At 49.4% G+C, this 17,651-nt stretch overlaps 1 protein-coding gene across 3 annotated transcripts in view; it reads left to right on the top strand.

Annotated features, from left to right (window-relative positions):
- The window catches only part of LOC144112799 (sushi, von Willebrand factor type A, EGF and pentraxin domain-containing protein 1-like), a 132,399-nt gene that overhangs the window by 59,891 nt on the left and 54,857 nt on the right, over positions 1-17,651 (top strand). For all 3 annotated transcript variants that reach the window (XM_077645608.1, XM_077645610.1, XM_077645609.1), the window contains 11 exons: positions 1,011-1,114; positions 3,381-3,639; positions 10,645-10,854; positions 14,080-14,289; positions 14,359-14,568; positions 14,630-14,839; positions 16,209-16,418; positions 16,490-16,699; positions 16,766-16,975; positions 17,041-17,250; positions 17,333-17,542. In XM_077645608.1, the coding sequence (XP_077501734.1) occupies positions 1,011-1,114; positions 3,381-3,639; positions 10,645-10,854; positions 14,080-14,289; positions 14,359-14,568; positions 14,630-14,839; positions 16,209-16,418; positions 16,490-16,699; positions 16,766-16,975; positions 17,041-17,250; positions 17,333-17,542 (2,253 nt within the window). The remainder of the gene's footprint in view (positions 1-1,010; positions 1,115-3,380; positions 3,640-10,644; positions 10,855-14,079; positions 14,290-14,358; positions 14,569-14,629; positions 14,840-16,208; positions 16,419-16,489; positions 16,700-16,765; positions 16,976-17,040; positions 17,251-17,332; positions 17,543-17,651) is intronic.

The following is a 17,651-nucleotide window of genomic DNA, read 5'->3' as shown; positions in this document are numbered from 1 at the left end:
ATCGAAACCTCTCCTGATGGGCCACCCTGATTGCTCCAGAGACGTCCGGTGACCTTATGGCGTCACCACAACCTGCCCGCCTGATTGTGAACAACCTCGGTTCTAGACACCAGCCTAGATAGAGAATCGAAATCGGAAATCAGAAGAAAAAAAATCACGGAGGGCACTTAATCCTATACTTACGCCCTTTGAATGCGAAAGCATTTTTTCCATCTTCCTTTCTAATGGCACACTTACTCATTTGCATACAGTCGTAAGGCCACGCATACACTAGGTTCACCTTTGTTCGCCAAGAAGCTACGCGATTTTGTGGATTAAGGGTTGCGTGCTCGCCTCGCAATTTAGATCCGAATATAGCGGTTGATGGACCGACACTTGTAAAGATACACACGCAGGAGTCGCAACAGAACCTGCGACAAATGTGAAATCAGTGCTATCGCATTCTACTGTTAAGGTGACTTAAACATCCCCTTAGTTTTGTTTACAGGATTATCAAGTCAATGATAACACTCCTTTGCTGTTCTACTCTTTCAAGGTCAAGGTTAGACACGCCATGCCTTCACTATTGCGCTTGATAAAAGTCCAGCAGTTTACAGTCCCCAAAGCAACGCACGATCAGAAAAGACGTTGACTGAACCTAGACTTCTCTAGTTTCCACAGACGAACTGCGCATTACAGCTGTGCGTGCGAACGTGCATATTTCAATTTTTTTTAAATGTTCGGGTCGTTCGAGTAGGGGAAAACACGTGAAATCTAAAGTCTGACGAAATCTCGTCTGGTCGGCAGACGCCGATCAAAGGCAGACGCCGACCAAAGGTTTTTGTCATAAATAGAAATTATTGAAGCCTATTTAAGCGTCGCGGTTCTACAATAAAAATTTAGTGAACAAGGCTTCCGTATGGAAGCCGAAACGTCTGTTTTGACAAAAACCTTTGGTCGGCGTCTGCCTTTTTTTTCTGTTGAAATGGGAAAACACGTGATTTCGACATTTCCTTTCTACGTTCTTCCAGCGAAAAATGTTTCGGCACCCGACACCCCTACGAAGCCCGTCGTTCCCTCAACTGTTGTGTCAGCTCGGCCCTCAACAGAGCCCAGCATCCCACCGACGCGTCCGGTAAGTGCCAGCCCCGTTCGCCTTACGTGAGTACAGTTGGCCATCGTGGCGTGTGTAAAGAGCAGATAAACGTCTGGCAATTTAGCTCCCGGCATTTTTAAGGAAGCCACTATGCACTGGCCTCATTCTGAACTGGCCAGTGCAAACCTGCGTTAAGCCATTAACTACGGTGCATCTCACAATTGTTGGAAGCGACACCTGGTGCTTCCGATTCATTGGCCGAATTCTTAAAGCTTTTGATGTGCCAGAACTTTCGCTGGCACTTTCTTATTGGCCGGCACTATCGCAGGCCAGGCTATCCCGACTTCCAACGTGACGGGCGTGAGATGATCGCTGATCGGGTCACGCCTAAATAACGAACCTTTCGGCTCTAGAAAATTGTTAAAATTCCGAAGCGTATACACCGAACTGTACGGGGCACGCCTGTACGTTACACGCAGCTCCAACAGAGGGCGTAAGGTGGTGCTGTGAAGTGAAAATATGGTTCATCGTTCGAAGCACGGGAAGCTCGGAGTAAAATATTATATGAAGGACGCCTGAGTAAATTGGACGATAGCAGGTGGGCAGCTAAGGTATTTAAATACTTATACAGAGAGAGCGTTGAGCCACAATGGCGGAAAAGAACTAGGAAGCTAACCAGTAAGTATGCAGGACACAAGGACGAAGAAAGAGAATTAAATGGCAGTTAAAAAACGTGGAAGGTAAAAACTGGATTAATTCAATGGAAAAGAAGCATAGTGTAGAACTATATCGATACTAGAAAAGGCAGATCAGGAAGGAAGCGTTCCAAGATAACTCAATAGGCAGTGCCCTCCTCTTCGAAGCTAGACCAGGGTGTCTTAAAAGCGCGCAGCTACAAAAAGAAATTTAACGAAGAAGGTGGTACATGTGCTGTGTATGGTAAATCTGTGGAAACAGTTGAGCATCTCATACACGAATGTTATGGTATCCATCCGGATGTCGATGCAGGCACAGTCACTCTTCCTGAGGCCCTAGGCTTTAGAGATAACAATGGTCATGTAAATAAATCTGCAGTGGAAGTTAGATCGGAAGATTGGTGACTCAAAAGCAGAGAGGTGACATAAGTTTAGAAGTGTAGGTCTGAAAACGTATTTGAATAATAATAATTGGTTTTTTGGGGAAAGGAAATGGCGCAGTATCTGTCTCATATATTGTTGGACACCTGAACCGCGCCGTAAGGGAAGGGATAAGAGAGGGAGTGAAAGAAGAAAGGAAGAATTAGGTGCCGTAGTGGAGGGCTCCGGAACAATTTCGACCACCTGGGGATCTTTAACGTGCACTGACATCGCACAGCACACGGGCGACTTAGCGTTTTTCCTCCATAAAAACGCAGCCGCCGCGGTCGGGTTCGAACCCGGGAACTCCGGATCAGTAGTCGAGCGCCCTAACCACCGAGCCACCGCGGCGGGGGGAAAACGTATTTGAAGAAAACTTTAAGACTAGTTTACAACACAATTATGCAAAAATAAAAAAAAAGCCGAGCATGGTGGCAGCTGCTAGCACCTCGTTTCGAAGGGGACGCTCCTATCTTCCATTCATCGATCTATCCAAGGTCCGTTTCTGTGGCATCGAACGCAGCTCGCGTCTCACGAATGTTGTATTGACCCTTGTCACGAAACTCGAGAATGAATCCGCTTCGGTGCCATGAGGACATTTTTTTTTCTTTCTCGGTAATTTTTGTTTTCCTTGGAGGGGGGCCTTGTTGACCGTTTTAAAATCCCATAGAAAGCTTTGCTTGACGCGTCTTCGAGGTCACAACTACTGAAGCCTAATTATGAAGTTATGAAGGCTTTCCCTCCACCGAAGAACATAAAAGAATACGCTGGAAGGGTTTCACGCTCAACAAATCAGCGCAAGCAAGGGGCACCGTTAGCCCTAACACGCAGTCATTGTTCTCCGCTCTCGTGGGCAGTGAAAGTGCCTTGTCATTCTTCGTTCGTCCTGCCTACTCTTGCGCCTTGCATCTTCGAGCTTCCCGATACAAAGGTACACCTCTGAAGTAGTGACTGTGCAGCCACGTTTACGACGCTGCCGACTGTCTGATTCACTAGGCTGGTTGCCTCTGTCTGTGTCAGCGTGGCGGCGGTCCGCCTGCAGCTCATCCGACTCACGCTGCAGAGGAGAAAAGCAGTCTGAGCTCAACTGCTGCTTTGGCTGGTGCTTGCATGTGTACGGCTTCATGTGAAAAGCACCAGCATTGCCTCCTTGGGGGACTGTTCGCAACGCCACCGTTTCGGGACCGCAGGACACCCCACGGACGACCAAGCGCTGGAAGCAGCTGGCCTGCCGCTGGCCCAAGGCGCCGCTGCATGGCTGGGTGTCGTGCGACCGCGGCTCGGAGCGCAAGGCCCGGGTCGTGGCCCGGGAGGGCACGCGATGCCGCCAAGGATGCCGCTGGGACCCCCAGGGCGTGGTGACGCACTTCTTGTGTGTCGCAGGCTCCTGGAGCGGAAGGAAGCCGCTCGCCTGTTCCGGACCTCCCGTGTCCTCGGAACCGCCTACAGGTTGGCACACCACTAGTTACTTTCTTTAGGGTACGCATTCACCTTCGGCTAAACATAGGCGCGGCTTCGCTTTCGGTCGTATAGCATCAGCGAACGTGCCGTATTTTTGGGGGGCATTACTGGGGGAAAGGCAGCAGCGAAATCGTTGCGTTTGCCGTGCGTGCCAGGTTTACGGGTCAGTCATTTTGCGAAATTCCTCCTGAGAAGAACGCTGAGGTCTTTATTTGGTTCGTTGGGAGCCTCGAGATCCTTGCCCAGCCAAGGATAGCTGCTGAGGTTACCCAACCTCAGCAGGTTACGTTGGAGGCCCTCTACAGCACAGATGATTTCTCAGTTTTTTTTTATAAAATTCAGCAAAACACTTTTACTATATCTTGTGCTTGGCGCATGATGGTCCTAGTTGCCTATGTGCCATAAAACACAGCACATTTTGCGAAATTCCTCCTGGTACGGTGTTTTGTGGAGCTTGTCATGGGTCGAGAGCAAGGCGAAGCGAGCCAGAACATGTTTTTTTTTTCTTCTGTTTTTGCCATATCTCTCCGTCGTGTACCATTTCGTACGTATCCAGCCGTGTCCGGTCCCGTCATTCTCCCGTCGCGGGGAGAACCGGAGCATGAAAAATAGGCAGTCGTCTCATTACCGATGCATTTTTATTTGAGCGGCGCCAAGAGGTCCTGTCGTTCCACTCTTCACAGTGCTAGCGGCAGACACGTTCGCTGCGATCATGTTTTCCAGGCTCGCAAAAACTCTGGTTTCTCGAACGTCAGTTCTTTGACCCGCCGCGGTGGCTCAGTGGTTAGGGCGCTCGACTACTGATCCGGAGTTCCAGGGTTCGAACCCGACCGCGGCGGCTGCGTTTTTATGGAGGAAAAACGCTAAGGCGCACGTGTGCTGTGCGATGTCAGTGCACGTTAAAGATCCCCAGGTGGTCGAAATTATTTCGGAGCCCTCCACTACGGCACACCTTTCTTCCTTTCTTCTTTCACTCCCTCCTTTATCCCTTCCCTTATGGCGCGGTTCAGGTGTCCAACGATATATGAGACAGATACTGCGCCATATCCTTTCCCCCCAAAAAACCAATTATTAAACCAATTATTAGCGCGAAAGATGGAGGAAGGTAGGTGGCGCTTTATGCTGCAGTAAATAGAAAAGACTCGAAAGTGAAACCCGGCTGAAAGCCGTGGGAGAAAGAAAGACTCCTGCGTGTAAATGGGCGTCTCAAATTGCGAATGCGTGCTTTTCGCCACGTCTCCCGCTGCTGATTTTTGCCCTTTCCTCTTGTTCACGTAACCTGACCGTGATGCGAACGTAGCGCAGTCGTTTTGTGTGTGATGCAAGTAGAGTAGGTCCACACCGTTTCTGTTCGGACCGCGCTTCTTGCCTGCTCGAACTGCCCGCGTTTCCAACAGCCGCGCGCCTGCCTGCCTGAGAGAAACCTGTCTGGCTGTTCAGACCAGACGGATTCGTATGCCAATGCCCGGACGGGAGCAGCCTTTAGCCAGCCATCCAGGCGGTGATTTTATTCGCGGGTGTCCAGTTTCTAGATCCTCTTCGGAGCAAGCACGCCGACTGCCAGGCAGTCACTGGGAGGCCATTGAACTGGTGCTGTGGCCGCCGTTGTGCGATCTGCCTACGCTCGCTGCCTCTACCGCTGTCGCTGGAGGAAGGAACGCGTAGTTGTGTTTTGGGCAGTTTACGCTGTTACGCGTATAAGTGGCAGTCCCCGGTGTCTTCTCACAGTTACTGCTACGCGATGTCCCAGGGAAAGCTGCCCCAGCGTGACTTTATGGGTGGCACTCTTTCGTGGTGAACTGGGTAGAGAATGTTCCTTCGTTTCTCCATGGAAAATCGTATCTGCTTGAGATTCCTCCAGCTTGCTGTGTGTGCACTGCATTTATTCATTCGTATATCTTGCAGAAGTGTTTTTGGGGCCGGATGTGGTCAAGCATAGTCAATTGCTCATTCAGCTCTAGTTTTCATTATGTTGTTTAATCGTACCATCAGATTCGCGCTAAAGAAAAACAGTAGATTTTGTAATGTTAATATTCAAGGTCGCTTGTGGAACCTGGTGGCAGAAACAAGAGCTATAATGGCCTGTCCAGAGCTGCCGCGCATATTTCGGGCCACGAGAGTGCGTTGGCTCATGTTCGGCTTCGCTGGTGCGCGCATACGACCCTGCCAGCACGGAGCTCGCATCTACAGTGCGTAGGCAGTAGGACCCCAGATGCTTTTCCTCCTTCGGCTCAGATTACAAGGGCGAGGGGTATCAGCAACGCACAAGTAGTAGTGGTGAACTGGCTGTAACGAAAGGCTCACGTCAAGACAGGTCGGAATGCAGTAACACTGAGCGGTGAAGCTGTCTGTGGGTTAGCGATGCTCTTTTTCACGAGGAGACCCGGATTATGCCGCAGCCTTTATTACTTCGCTTACTCACGTTTAGCAGTGGAAACGGGAGCGATAAAGTAAAAAAGGACGAGAAAGGAAGGGCACGCCAAGAATGTAGCTTGGTGCGAGGACTTATGTTTGAGCTAATCTGTCATCGCTCGTCGGTATTTGAGGCCTAAAATGCTCCCGGATCAGAGGCGTGTCATAAAGCCTGCCGAAAATGGAGCACTGTCCACGTGCGAGTTATGATAAGAACGAGGCCCGAAATGGGGCGCAAATGCTTTCAAATAAGTGGGAAGCTATTCACATAACCTGCTACGCGAACGGGGCGGTGCAGGGCGGAACAAGTGGCGCACGCTTGTCACGTGCTCGGCGGGCCTAATGCGTCTTTCCTGAGCGCTCCCCCCAGGGATGTCGTCCGCCCCCGGCGACGCGCGGCAGCCGCTGGATGTGCCCGGCGAGCGGCGGACTCCTCCTAGTGGCGCCGAGTGCGCGTTCGCCTGCGACCAGGATTACGAGCCGGCAGCCCCGCGTGGCTCGCTGCCCCGGGGACCGCTGGAACCGCACGGCGGTGCCTGTCTGTAAGAGTAAGACCGTTAGCTGCCCATTACGCGCCTCTTCAAACACACGTGGCCCGCTTCTCCGCCCGTGTCCGGAGACGCGCGAGCACAGACGCGGTGTGTGTTTACGCCAATGTACACGCTCTTACTCCGAATCAGCTGTGTGGGCTGCAGCTCCCGCCAAGAAGGCTCTCTCCGTGCGTGCTGTTTCTCTCCACTTTCTTTACCTTTCTATTAGCGGCATCGTCGAAGAAGTCGGAGTAATATAAACGAAAAGCAGTACCGAGGCGTGCTCGCAGTCGGGGACGCCGGCGCAAAGCCCACGAAAACAGACGGCCCTACTTTCTTGTTTTCTTCCTTGCCTCAATCGGAACATTGTGCTGTCGATGTTCTTGGGCGATTCGATTTGCGAACGATATTCGGGCGACCTACTTCTGCGTCTGCTCACTTTCGGCGGAAACTCGGGCCCGACACCCAGAGGCGACGGGTCTTCGCTAAATAGCAGAAACCCGTACCCTGGTGGGAGATGCGCTGTTGCAAACAGTTCTTCTCGAGACCAGAGCGCGCATGGAAAAGTGCACAGGTCGTTGGAACATCGAACGACGTCCAGTATCGAAAGAATGCATTTTCAAGTTACGATTTCGGCACGACAGTCCTACCGCCAACTGAGCTGGTTTTTGTACCTGTATCTGGTCTGTTTGCTTCACGTTTATACCGCGAAACTCTGTATACAGGAATGTCGCGTTTCTTATACACGCAACGATGACAAAAAGAAAAGCTTCTGTCCAAGCGTAATGACAACAGTTGTTTAAATCCGCTATTCTATCTCGGCGTTCGCTTTTTTTACGCAAACATCCTAACCTGACATGCAGAACGAATGCTCTGACTTAGAATAGCGGTTCAATGTTTCTGTTATCTTGCTGTTAACTGATCATTCGTAAACAAGCCCACACGTTATTGCCTGCCCGCACGCTAGTTTAGTTTTACCCACCGCATGAGGAAACAATAAAAGAAAAAGCTACACATATTGTCCACAATTAAGCCGCCATGCTGCCCTCTATCATCGCGTTGTCCGGCCTCGTTTAATGTGAATTTCCGCTATGTGATATACCGCCGCCAGTCTCGCTGGTAAGCATCACGGATATAATCTGCCGACTTTCTCAGTGTCCGCTATATTATTCTGCTCTGGGTCTCCTGAAACACTATATCGTCGAGCTTTGTTGGGTTCGCTTAGGCTACCTTTAACCTCCTGTATCTCTCCTTGACTCTCCCGGCTGGCAAGTCTCACTGAGCGCGAGCGTTCACTTTTATTTCTTTTTTTCTTGCGTCCGCACCTTGTTTGAATTCACTAACTGGTACCTCTGCACGAGAAAGAGACGCGAAAGTGAAATGTATGCAAAGATACGCTGGCATATGAGTCGGAACCTCGGTCAAAGCACTCGAACCTTTTTGGGGAATTTCGGCTTACCTCTGCCGCCGTGCCGCCGCGGTGGTGGTGGTTATGGCGGTCGGCTGCTGGCCCGAAAGACGTGGGTTCGATCCCAGCCGCGGCGGTCGAATTTCGATGAAGGCGAAATTCTAGAGGCCCGTGTACTGTGCGTTGCCAGTGCACGTTAAAGAACCCCAGGTGGTCGAAATTTCCGGAGCCCTTCGCTACGGCGTCCCTCATAGCCTGAGTCGCTTTGGGATGTTAAGCCCTCATTAAACCTAAACCTAAACCTCTCCCGCCGTGTGCGCTGTCTGCGATAAATGTTCATCTAAACCGCTGGGAAGAGTGCTCGCATGACGGCGGTACTGATCATTTGCGGGGTCAGCGTGGCTTGTGAGTAAGCCGCGCGGAAGACAGAAGACGCAAGGGAAAGGCACCACGGACGTCTCTCCCTTGTGTCCCTTTTCTTCCTCACCATCGTGTCTCGCCAACCTTGGCGGCTAGACGAGCTTGAGAAGATCGAGCGTTTTTTTTTTGTCTTGTTATTTTTGCGAGGGTAACGCGCAAGCAGTTGTACAGTTTTCTATATACTTGAAGGGTAGACGGGTCGGCTATGTATCCTGCTTTGACGATGCACGGTCAGCCCTGCCGTAGGTTGTCTTGTCGTCTTATATTACTTATTAATATATTACTTATTATCAGTTACTTAAGGAAATAACTGCGCACTCTGGCTGTACAGAGTTGCTGGCCGGAGAGTAGTAGCGCAGCTTGCATGCGATCCAACTGTGCTCTTTTGTTCTTGATGTAGGCGGTTCTGATTATGCTAGCAGCCGGTTCTGTTGCTTTCACTCGTCTCTTGTGTTCGGGCGAAAATAATCACAAGGTCAACTGGATGCACACTGTGTCTCGAAGCTTGTTCCAGAACCAACTGCACGGCCGTTATCTTGATTTGACGCCGGTTTCATTGAAGGTAATGTGCAAGGTTTCTCACGCAGATTTCTCGCTTTCGGTGATCTTATTGCTGCCACCGCGAAAGTTATCGTTGCTTCTCCGTCACCTGATGATCCTGCTCCGTTTCGATGCGTTGAAGCTGAAGAATAACACAGCGGTCCTTGCAATGATCGCTGGACTTAAATGCGTTTTGTTGAGGCACACCTGGAATTTCAGAACGACCTAGGACGGAAAATGCAGCAGAGGCACAGGAGCCGATACGAGGGACAGAGCGCAGAAAGAGGTATACGGATTTGTGCTAGCGTGCAGACCGGAATTAGGCCCGCTGCTGAGGACGCAGGATCGGATTCCGGCCGCATTTCGACGGAGGAGAAATGCGAAAGATACGCGAGTGCCCCTGATGGCTGAAATTAATCCCGAGCCCTCCACTAAGGCGTCTCTCATAGCTCAAGCGCTGCTTCGGTACACGTTAAACTTCACACACCGACATCACTCGGGAATTCAGGGAGAGGGCTCCAAGAGTTGAGAGTTTTGAAGAAAGCATAATACGCCAAGCTATCCAACGCACAAATAAGTCAGATGTAGTAGTTTCGGGCAACTGTGCCCGACTGTAACCGGAGCACGCAGATTGTCCTGCTAGAATGGCTACCTCTAACCGGCCAAGTTGTTTCTTTAGGATAGCAGCTTACATTCCGGCACAAGGCAGCAAGCAAGCCTCCAAGTGTGGCAGTGATCTCGTTCTCCGTGATACGCAATCGGGGACTCTTCGCATAAAAAGATGGAAGCTGCCGTAGGCACCATGAATACGCCGCTCAGGTGGCGGTCACTGCCCGCGTGCACAAAAACCATCCAGGGGCTCGCGGTAGCTCAATTCTTTTCCTTCCTTACTGCTCCAATTCAATTGACATATTCGGGCGCAGCGCGCTCAGCTGCGCAGCTTTTCTAGCATCGCAGCTGTTCTTCCGGGACCCCTTGGAGAGGCCGTCCTCAGATTGAGAAACCGCGTCGACGCGTGCTTGGCGGAACATCCTTGTGCAGGGAGGGTGAAAATGGTCGGCGCGAAAAGCGGGGCGACATCCACGTGATACTACTAGCGCAGTTGACGTTCGTGCTCGTTGCAGTCGGCGAAATGTAGGCGAGTAGCGCCGCAGGCGCTGGTGCAAAATGCTGGCTGCATACACCTTGAGCGTTTAACGGATCGCTTTCAAGGGCACAGACACCCTGGGTGTTTTATGCGCGTACGGATCGCGGTGTCTTTATTGTTTAGCTATTCGGGGCTCTGTTGACGTCTGGTCGGCAGCAAAATACGTAATTGTATTGCAGATAAATTCTGACTTGGAAATGGGATATTTTCACCACTTGATTGCAACTTGAGACTGCTAGGGACTTCGTCATCGCTGACTGGAACTCTATGGCGTCAGACATCTGGCCTCAGACATTGGGAAAACAGAGTGCTTGACGTCGCCATAGCTTTCTTGTGAAAGCGTTCTGTGGCGGAGATATTTGGCCTTTTTTAGGTTATAAAAACTCTGCTTTTAGTGGAAGTTTCAACGCTGAAATCGATCCGTATAGTCTTCGGTGCACCTTCAAGCTCGTGCGAGCGAGGGCGGGGCTCAAAAAATTTTTTACTCTCTTCCGTGCTTGATACACGGTTGTGCACGTGTTTTCTTTTTTTTTCAGAGAGCGGATGCGAGAGCCTGCCGTCCGTCCCCAACTCCGTGCTTGAGTGCTCGGCCGTGTCCAACACCTTAGGCAGGCGACCTGTCCGCACTGTCTGCAGACACGTCTGCGACGACGGCTTCGAAATCTCGCACAGTCAGCTCGCACTGGCCCGAGTCACGTGTCTCCCCGACGGGACGTGGGACAACCAGCTCCAGCCGCAGTGCGTCAGTGAGTGTGCGGTGGAACTTTTATCGCCTCGATATCTAGGCGTCCGGCGTCACCGAGTGACCAGCGTACGGTTGTGTCCGCACTTGAAGAGCCCGGTCCTTGTAGGCCCCAAGTGCATGCTTAAACTGCTCTTGCAGTTTCGTGTAACCAAACTGTAGTGCGTCCCCGCACTGTTTACTACTATTTTTTTAATATATAACCTAAGACAAAGGACCACCGTCTTCACAGACAACGGAGAGCGTAGGTGCTCGAGCTTGCCATTTGCTGCACAAAGAACGAATTATTTCGGACATGCGGTTCGAAGGAACGGTGCGAGGACATGGCGGGTCAAAGACGTGCGCAGAACGAAGGATCCACCGAGAGTTATTACGAAAGGGGCGCCATTCAGGACATCGCTGTGTAAAGAAAGTACTCGGAAGGACTAAATGGATAATTCTGGTGTGGCAGCGTCGTTACACGGACTCTCAGGCAATAGATATCCGCTCTTAGTTAACGCTGCTTGAAGTAAAAGAGCGATTATTCATCCAGCTAAGCACAGGCATGCCGTTACGAAGGAAAGCTCTGCAGCGCTCAGTGACACTTTGTAGTTGACGAAGAATTCGTCCTGGCCCGCGAATCGATCCGGTGACCATTGCCTGTCTGGGGCAGTCGCTCTAACAACTAGCTATCAACAAGGAAGGCTCGCAGATCGCAGGGCGAGGTCGAGTTCATCAATTCGAAGCGGGAACTGTGTTAGTACAATGCTATTAGGGGAATACCCCTTGGTGGAGTAGATTTGTAATGCGCGAGTAATTACTCATTAGCATCCACCCAAGCGCAGCCGTACGGCTGCAACCTTGATGGTTAGCTTAGTTAGTGGAGTGACTGCTTCGGGCAGGCAGTGGTTCCGGGTCCGATCCCTGGACCAGGAAAGATGTTTCTTTGAAGTTCCTGTAGAAGTAGAATCTGTATAGCTTTCCTTTGTAGCCGCACAAGCTCGCCTTAGGTGGATGCTCCCTTGTTTCAAATCTACTGCAAGTTGGGGGATTCGCCTAAACACATTGGACTAAGGCTTCTTGCACTTTTTGCCACGCCTTATTATTGCCCTTCGTTCTCCGCCTTGTACCCGCACGAAACAACGCATGAGATTCCATTTCCTTGGCCACCTGCCCATAAAACTGAGTGCGTATTGCACCCTAACTGCAGGAGACGACGGGCCATCTGAGCAAAAGAGTTGAGGCTGTATACAGGAATATGAGGCCTTGATGCTAATGCGCAGAAGTCTATCCACATTTATTGCGCATCGCGATTCAGGCGCGATGCTTGCAAATCTTTTATTCATAAGTGGGTTTTCTTATTGACCGGCGAGCTTCCAGCTGTCTCGATTGTACGACCGTCCCGTTTGCTAACATGACAGCTTAGCTGTGAATCGCAGAGGTGAAAATTCTCCGCAAAAGGCGTTTTGTGAATTTGGCTCACAATTCGGTCCGATTCACGGTCATGGTGCGAGCGCTCTAGGTAGCATTTTAACCAGCTGCCGCTGAGAGTACGGCATTTAAATTTCGCGCCTCGGAAATACTTGAGCATTTAAGTACTGTATAGTTGAATAAATCTTTAATCTGATTGGGCTTGTTTCTTCTGCTAGCACTGCAAGGGCTGGCCATTAGAAATCAGCGTAAAAAGGTGCGCCTTCCGATAAGCTCCGTTTACACGCGCGCTGGCTTTCCTGCACGGGTTACCAGCTGGGCTACGTAGAGCTCTGCTTTGCAGTTAAGTGCTGCTGCTGCTTTAACGCGCGCAATTTCGGCTTTCCGAATCAAATAAACGGGCAACGCAGAGCATAGCTCCTCAGGCAACTGCGTGTCATGCCTGTAATATGAAAACGACCAAAACTCGCAGAATTTTACTGCGTTGATATTTTAATCTCGCTATTGTGTATCTACTAAAGAAACAGGTATCCGGATTGAAAAACTTCACTTTTTAGGTCGCTTACAGAAAATAAAATTGACATATTAAGCTTCACTGCACGTGGAATTATTACTCAGACTCGTGTGAGTTCTGCCACTCTTGTATATAAAAAAGTAATAAAGGCGCAACGTCGAATAAAATTTCGAAAATAAATAATGGTCGCTTCAAGCACCCCTAAGAGATGTAGAGATGTAAGGAGCTAAAGGTTCGTAGAAGTGAGATTTGCATTAATGAAAATGAAGTTGCGAAATATGAGGTTCCACGAATTAAGGCTTGAGAACATGAATTAAAATTCTGCTTCGCAAGCCTCTGGATTTCAGCTTCCCAATAAAACGCAACAAGTGATAGCTGATCGGAACCATATCTGCGTTCTAGTGTGTTTGTTCGGATGGGAGCCGTCGAAGTGATTCTCCTCAGAAAGGCCTTCCTTTTAAAACTTCTTTGCAGGGGTGACATTGTTGCCACCTGCAGCGAGCGGCGGCTTTTCGACACTGGCACTTACCAATGAGGGAACGAAGGACATGAGTGCAATCCTGTCTGAGGGCTCCCATGCTTTCCTAATGTAACTGATTTTTACAGCAGCAAAGAGGTGTCGGCAAGGTGTCGTGTGCGAGATACGCTATAGGTCGGGGTCACCACGCGTGGGAAACACTAGCTGCGCGGGTGACATGTTAACGCTTGAGAATTGGTTTTGAGGCAGTAAATGTCTCTCTCGGTGGACACCTCAGTTGCGCCGTGAGAGAAGACGTGAAGGGGGAAGTGCTTGGAGGGAGAGAGAGAGAGAGAAAGGAACCTTAGTGGAGGACTCTGGAATAATGTTCGACACTCCAGGGTACTTTAACGTGGACTGACATCCCGCAGCACACGGGTGTCTTTGGCATATGGTTTCCTTCGAAACGCGGCCGCCACGGCGTAGGTTAAATCCCTCTATATCAGACTCGGCAGGCAAATGCTCTAACTGCTGAGCCACGTACCGCGGCGAGCGTGTCTTGTCATTTAGTTTATTGTTCTGTGCGGAGCGTAGCGAATGGAGCGGGACAATATGACATCTTGGACACTTGTAATGGTCCGACGTGCCATTTACATTACAAATGACAATTACAAAGACGTGTTTGACCTGGCTGCCTCCGTGTTGTTAGAGGAAATCGAGCACGTATCCAGCCAAGAAAACAAACCTTATGGCGCACGTAAGACAGTAAAAGTCTATGACTACGCGATGTCTGCATTCGTACTTACTGAACACTGCCGATTTGACACCGGCAGTTCGTTGCGTTTCAGAAAGCGGATGCCCAAGTCCAGATCCAGTACCTGAATCTTTGCTGGAATGCACAAACGATGCCAACCGCCTCGGAAACCGGCCCACAGGAACGGTCTGCAAGGTTGTGTGCAGAGAAGGGTTTACGCTGCCGCCGACCCAGCAGTCCATCAACCATTTTATTTGCCATGAAGATGGCACATGGAACCAGACAGAGCAGTTGCAATGTCACGGTGAGTATATGCCGTGGTAAAATTGTTGCTCGCCAAATGTAACCTTATATTGTACGCGTAACTTTTCAGAGAACGGATGTCCGAATCCAGATTTCGTACCTGAATCTTTGCTGGACTGCTCCAACGACGCCGGCTATCTAGGCAACCGACCCATAGGCACCACATGCAAGATCATGTGTAAGGAAGGCTTCACTCTTCCACTGCACCTGGAATCTCATAGTCAGTTCGTTTGCCAAGAGAACGGCACGTGGAACCAAACAGCTCGTGTGGAATGCCACAGTGAGTAACTATGACGGATTTGTTGCAATGCAGGTGCTAATTTGATTCGCGTTCTGTTCAGAGAATGGATGTCCAAATCCGGATCCAGTGCCCGACTCTTCGCTGGAGTGCTCCAACAACGCCGACCATCTCGGCAACCGACCCATAGGCACTGCATGCAAAGTCCTGTGCTCGGAAGGGTTCTCGCTTCCTTTAGACCTGGAGTCCCGCAACCATTTCATTTGCCAAGAGGATGGCACATGGAGCCAAACAGCTTGGTTGGAGTGCCACAGTGAGTGACAACGACTGATTTATTGCAATGCATATGCGACCTAATTTGCTGCGCATCAAGGCATTTATATTTATTTTACCAAGGCGTTTGACGTTATTAATCATAATATTTTACTTTTTAAATGAAATAGGTGTGGGGTCCGTGGCGTTTCGCTAACATTAATAGAATCCTATTTTTCACACAGAGCTCGGTACGTGGATGTAAATAAGGCAGCTTCTTCTTCTCTCCCTAATACACCGGGAGTGCCCCAAGGAAGTATACTTGGACCGTTATTATTTTTAATTTACATAAAATGATATCTTCTACAGCTCAAGTAGCCCTCATATTGCGTCATATGCTGATGACACACTCTTTTTGTCGCAGGTTCTTCAGAAGCAGATGTCGAAAAACAATGTTCTTGTTCAACTTAGTTTATGGGAAGAAGCATATTATCTTCGAATAAATCCAGTAAGGACTAAAATCATACTGTACCGCCCTAAAGGAACAAAGATATCAAGACCTATTGCTGTCGTATTCAATAATCAAACTATAGAACTCGTTGAGTCTGTAAAAGAAACTGGGAGTTACCTTTTCTAACAATATAGCGTGAAATACTGATGTTGAGTACATTCGTTCAAAGGTCACTTTAGCTGTCGGTATACTTGCCTGGTTTAGACATATTCCTCCAGTAAGAGTAAAAAATACTGCTTTATAACATTTTAGTTCCTTCTTATTTTCAATATCGTACTATAGCTTGGGGCACAACGGGCGTAACATCTTCGTAAGTTACATTTGCTTCAGAAAAAAAGCTGTGCGATTCATTGCAGATGTATCATTCACTTTTCCTACCAGAAATATTTTTACGAAGTTTGATATTCTTACAATATTTGCGTTACATTCTTATCGCAGTCATAGGCTTCTGTTATGTTATAAATCTCATTTCAAACACTCCAATCATCCCTTAATTTTGCTTACACACCTTAAAGAAAACAGCAGCTGCCGGAACACAAGACACAGAGAAATTTGGTTTACCACAACACCAAGAGCTTACTATTGGATCAATCCTTATGTCATCACCTTCCAGTTCTGCTAAACAAATTAAGCCGGGACAATTTGTTTTGATATAACCTGTGACCCGAAATTCTTAATTCGGGATTACTGTACGGAAAACTTTTGTCTGAGTTTATATATATATATATATATATATATATATATATATATATATCAAACTTTTTTTCAATCTTCTGCATTACTATGCAACCGCCGTCTTCCTCCTGCGCTGTCAGTTATTTAAAGGAGCCAGGTCCTTTTGTCAAGCTGTTGCCACAGCTTTTAGTCCCGGCTCCTCTTTTGTAAGAAAGGAAATAAACTTCAACTTCATTGTGTTCAGAGAACGGATGTCCAAATCCGGATCCAGTGCCCGATTCTTCCCTGGAGTGCTCCAACGATGCCGACCATCTCGGCAACCGACCCATAGGCACTGCATGCAAAGTCGTGTGCTCGGAAGGGTTCTCGCTTCCCTTAGACCTGGAGTCCCGCAGCCATTTCATTTGCCAAGAGGACGGTACGTGGAGCCAAACAGCTCGGTTGGAGTGCCACAGTGAGTAACCGTAACGAGTTTATCTCAAGGCCAGTGCAGTTGATATTTAATTCGATGCACATTTTATTTAGAGGACGGTTGCAAAAGCCTTGATCCAGAGCCCAACTCTGCGCTGGAATGCTCAGCCGATGCCAACCATCTCGGCAATCAACTCACAGGCACTGTCTGCACAGTAGTGTGCGCCGATGGATTTTCTCTTCCATCCGGCTTGCAATCTTTAAACCAGTTTGTTTGTCAAGAGGATGGCTCATGGAACAAGACAGCAGACCTGGAATGCCGCAGTGAGTAATCGTGGCAAGTTTGTTCTCATGACAGCGGAGTAACATGCTGTGCTTACAACATCACAGAGAACGAATGCCCCAGCCCGGATGAAGTGCCTGACTCTTCACTGGAATGCTCAAGCGACGCCGACGATATGGGCAACCGGCCAACAGGCACGATTTGCAAGGTCGTTTGCGCTGATGGCTTCACGCTTCCGTCGAGTCTGCAGCCCCACAGTCAGTTCATCTGCCAGAATGACGGCTCATGGAACCAGACAGGACAGTTGATATGTCACAGTGAGTATAATGACACATCTCTTGCCACGCGAATCTAATGTCGATCACGTCACGCTACGCCATAGAAAGCGGATGCCCCAGCCCGGATAGTGTCCCGGACTCTTCTCTGGAATGCACCAATGACGTCAACGATCTTGGCAACCACCCTACAGGAACGATGTGTAAGGTCGTGTGTACAGAAGGATTCACTCTGCCATCGAGTCTGATATCATCTGGCCAGTTTGTTTGCCAGGAGGACGGCACGTGGAATCAGACAGCGCAGTTAGAGTGCCGACGTGAGTAACCGTGAAATATTTGCTACAGGACCAATGCAGTGTAATTCTGTGTACAAATTTAATGTACGTGATCTGTGTGCAGAGAGTGGATGCTCGAATCCGGATCCGGTTCCTGACTCTGCGCTGGAGTGCTCACACGACGCCAATCATCTCGGCAATCGACCTACAGGCACTACATGCAAGGTCGTGTGTGCAGAGGGGTTTTCTCTTCCATCAAGCCTGCAGTCTTTAAACCAGCTTGTTTGCCAAGAAGATGGCATGTGGAGCCAGAAAGCACAGCTTCAGTGCCACAGTGAGTGTGGGGCCCCAGCTCTTGCCCAGGCTGTGCACAAATAAGTGTTTCTCATAAATGGTTTAACTGCCATCAACAAAGTCCGTGACCTCGTTTTAACGGGTATTTG

This window comes from Amblyomma americanum, chromosome 1 (assembly GCF_052857255.1).
Source record: "Amblyomma americanum isolate KBUSLIRL-KWMA chromosome 1, ASM5285725v1, whole genome shotgun sequence".
NCBI lineage: Eukaryota > Metazoa > Arthropoda > Arachnida > Ixodida > Ixodidae > Amblyomma > Amblyomma americanum.
This window is presented reverse-complemented; position numbering and strand designations above follow the sequence as displayed.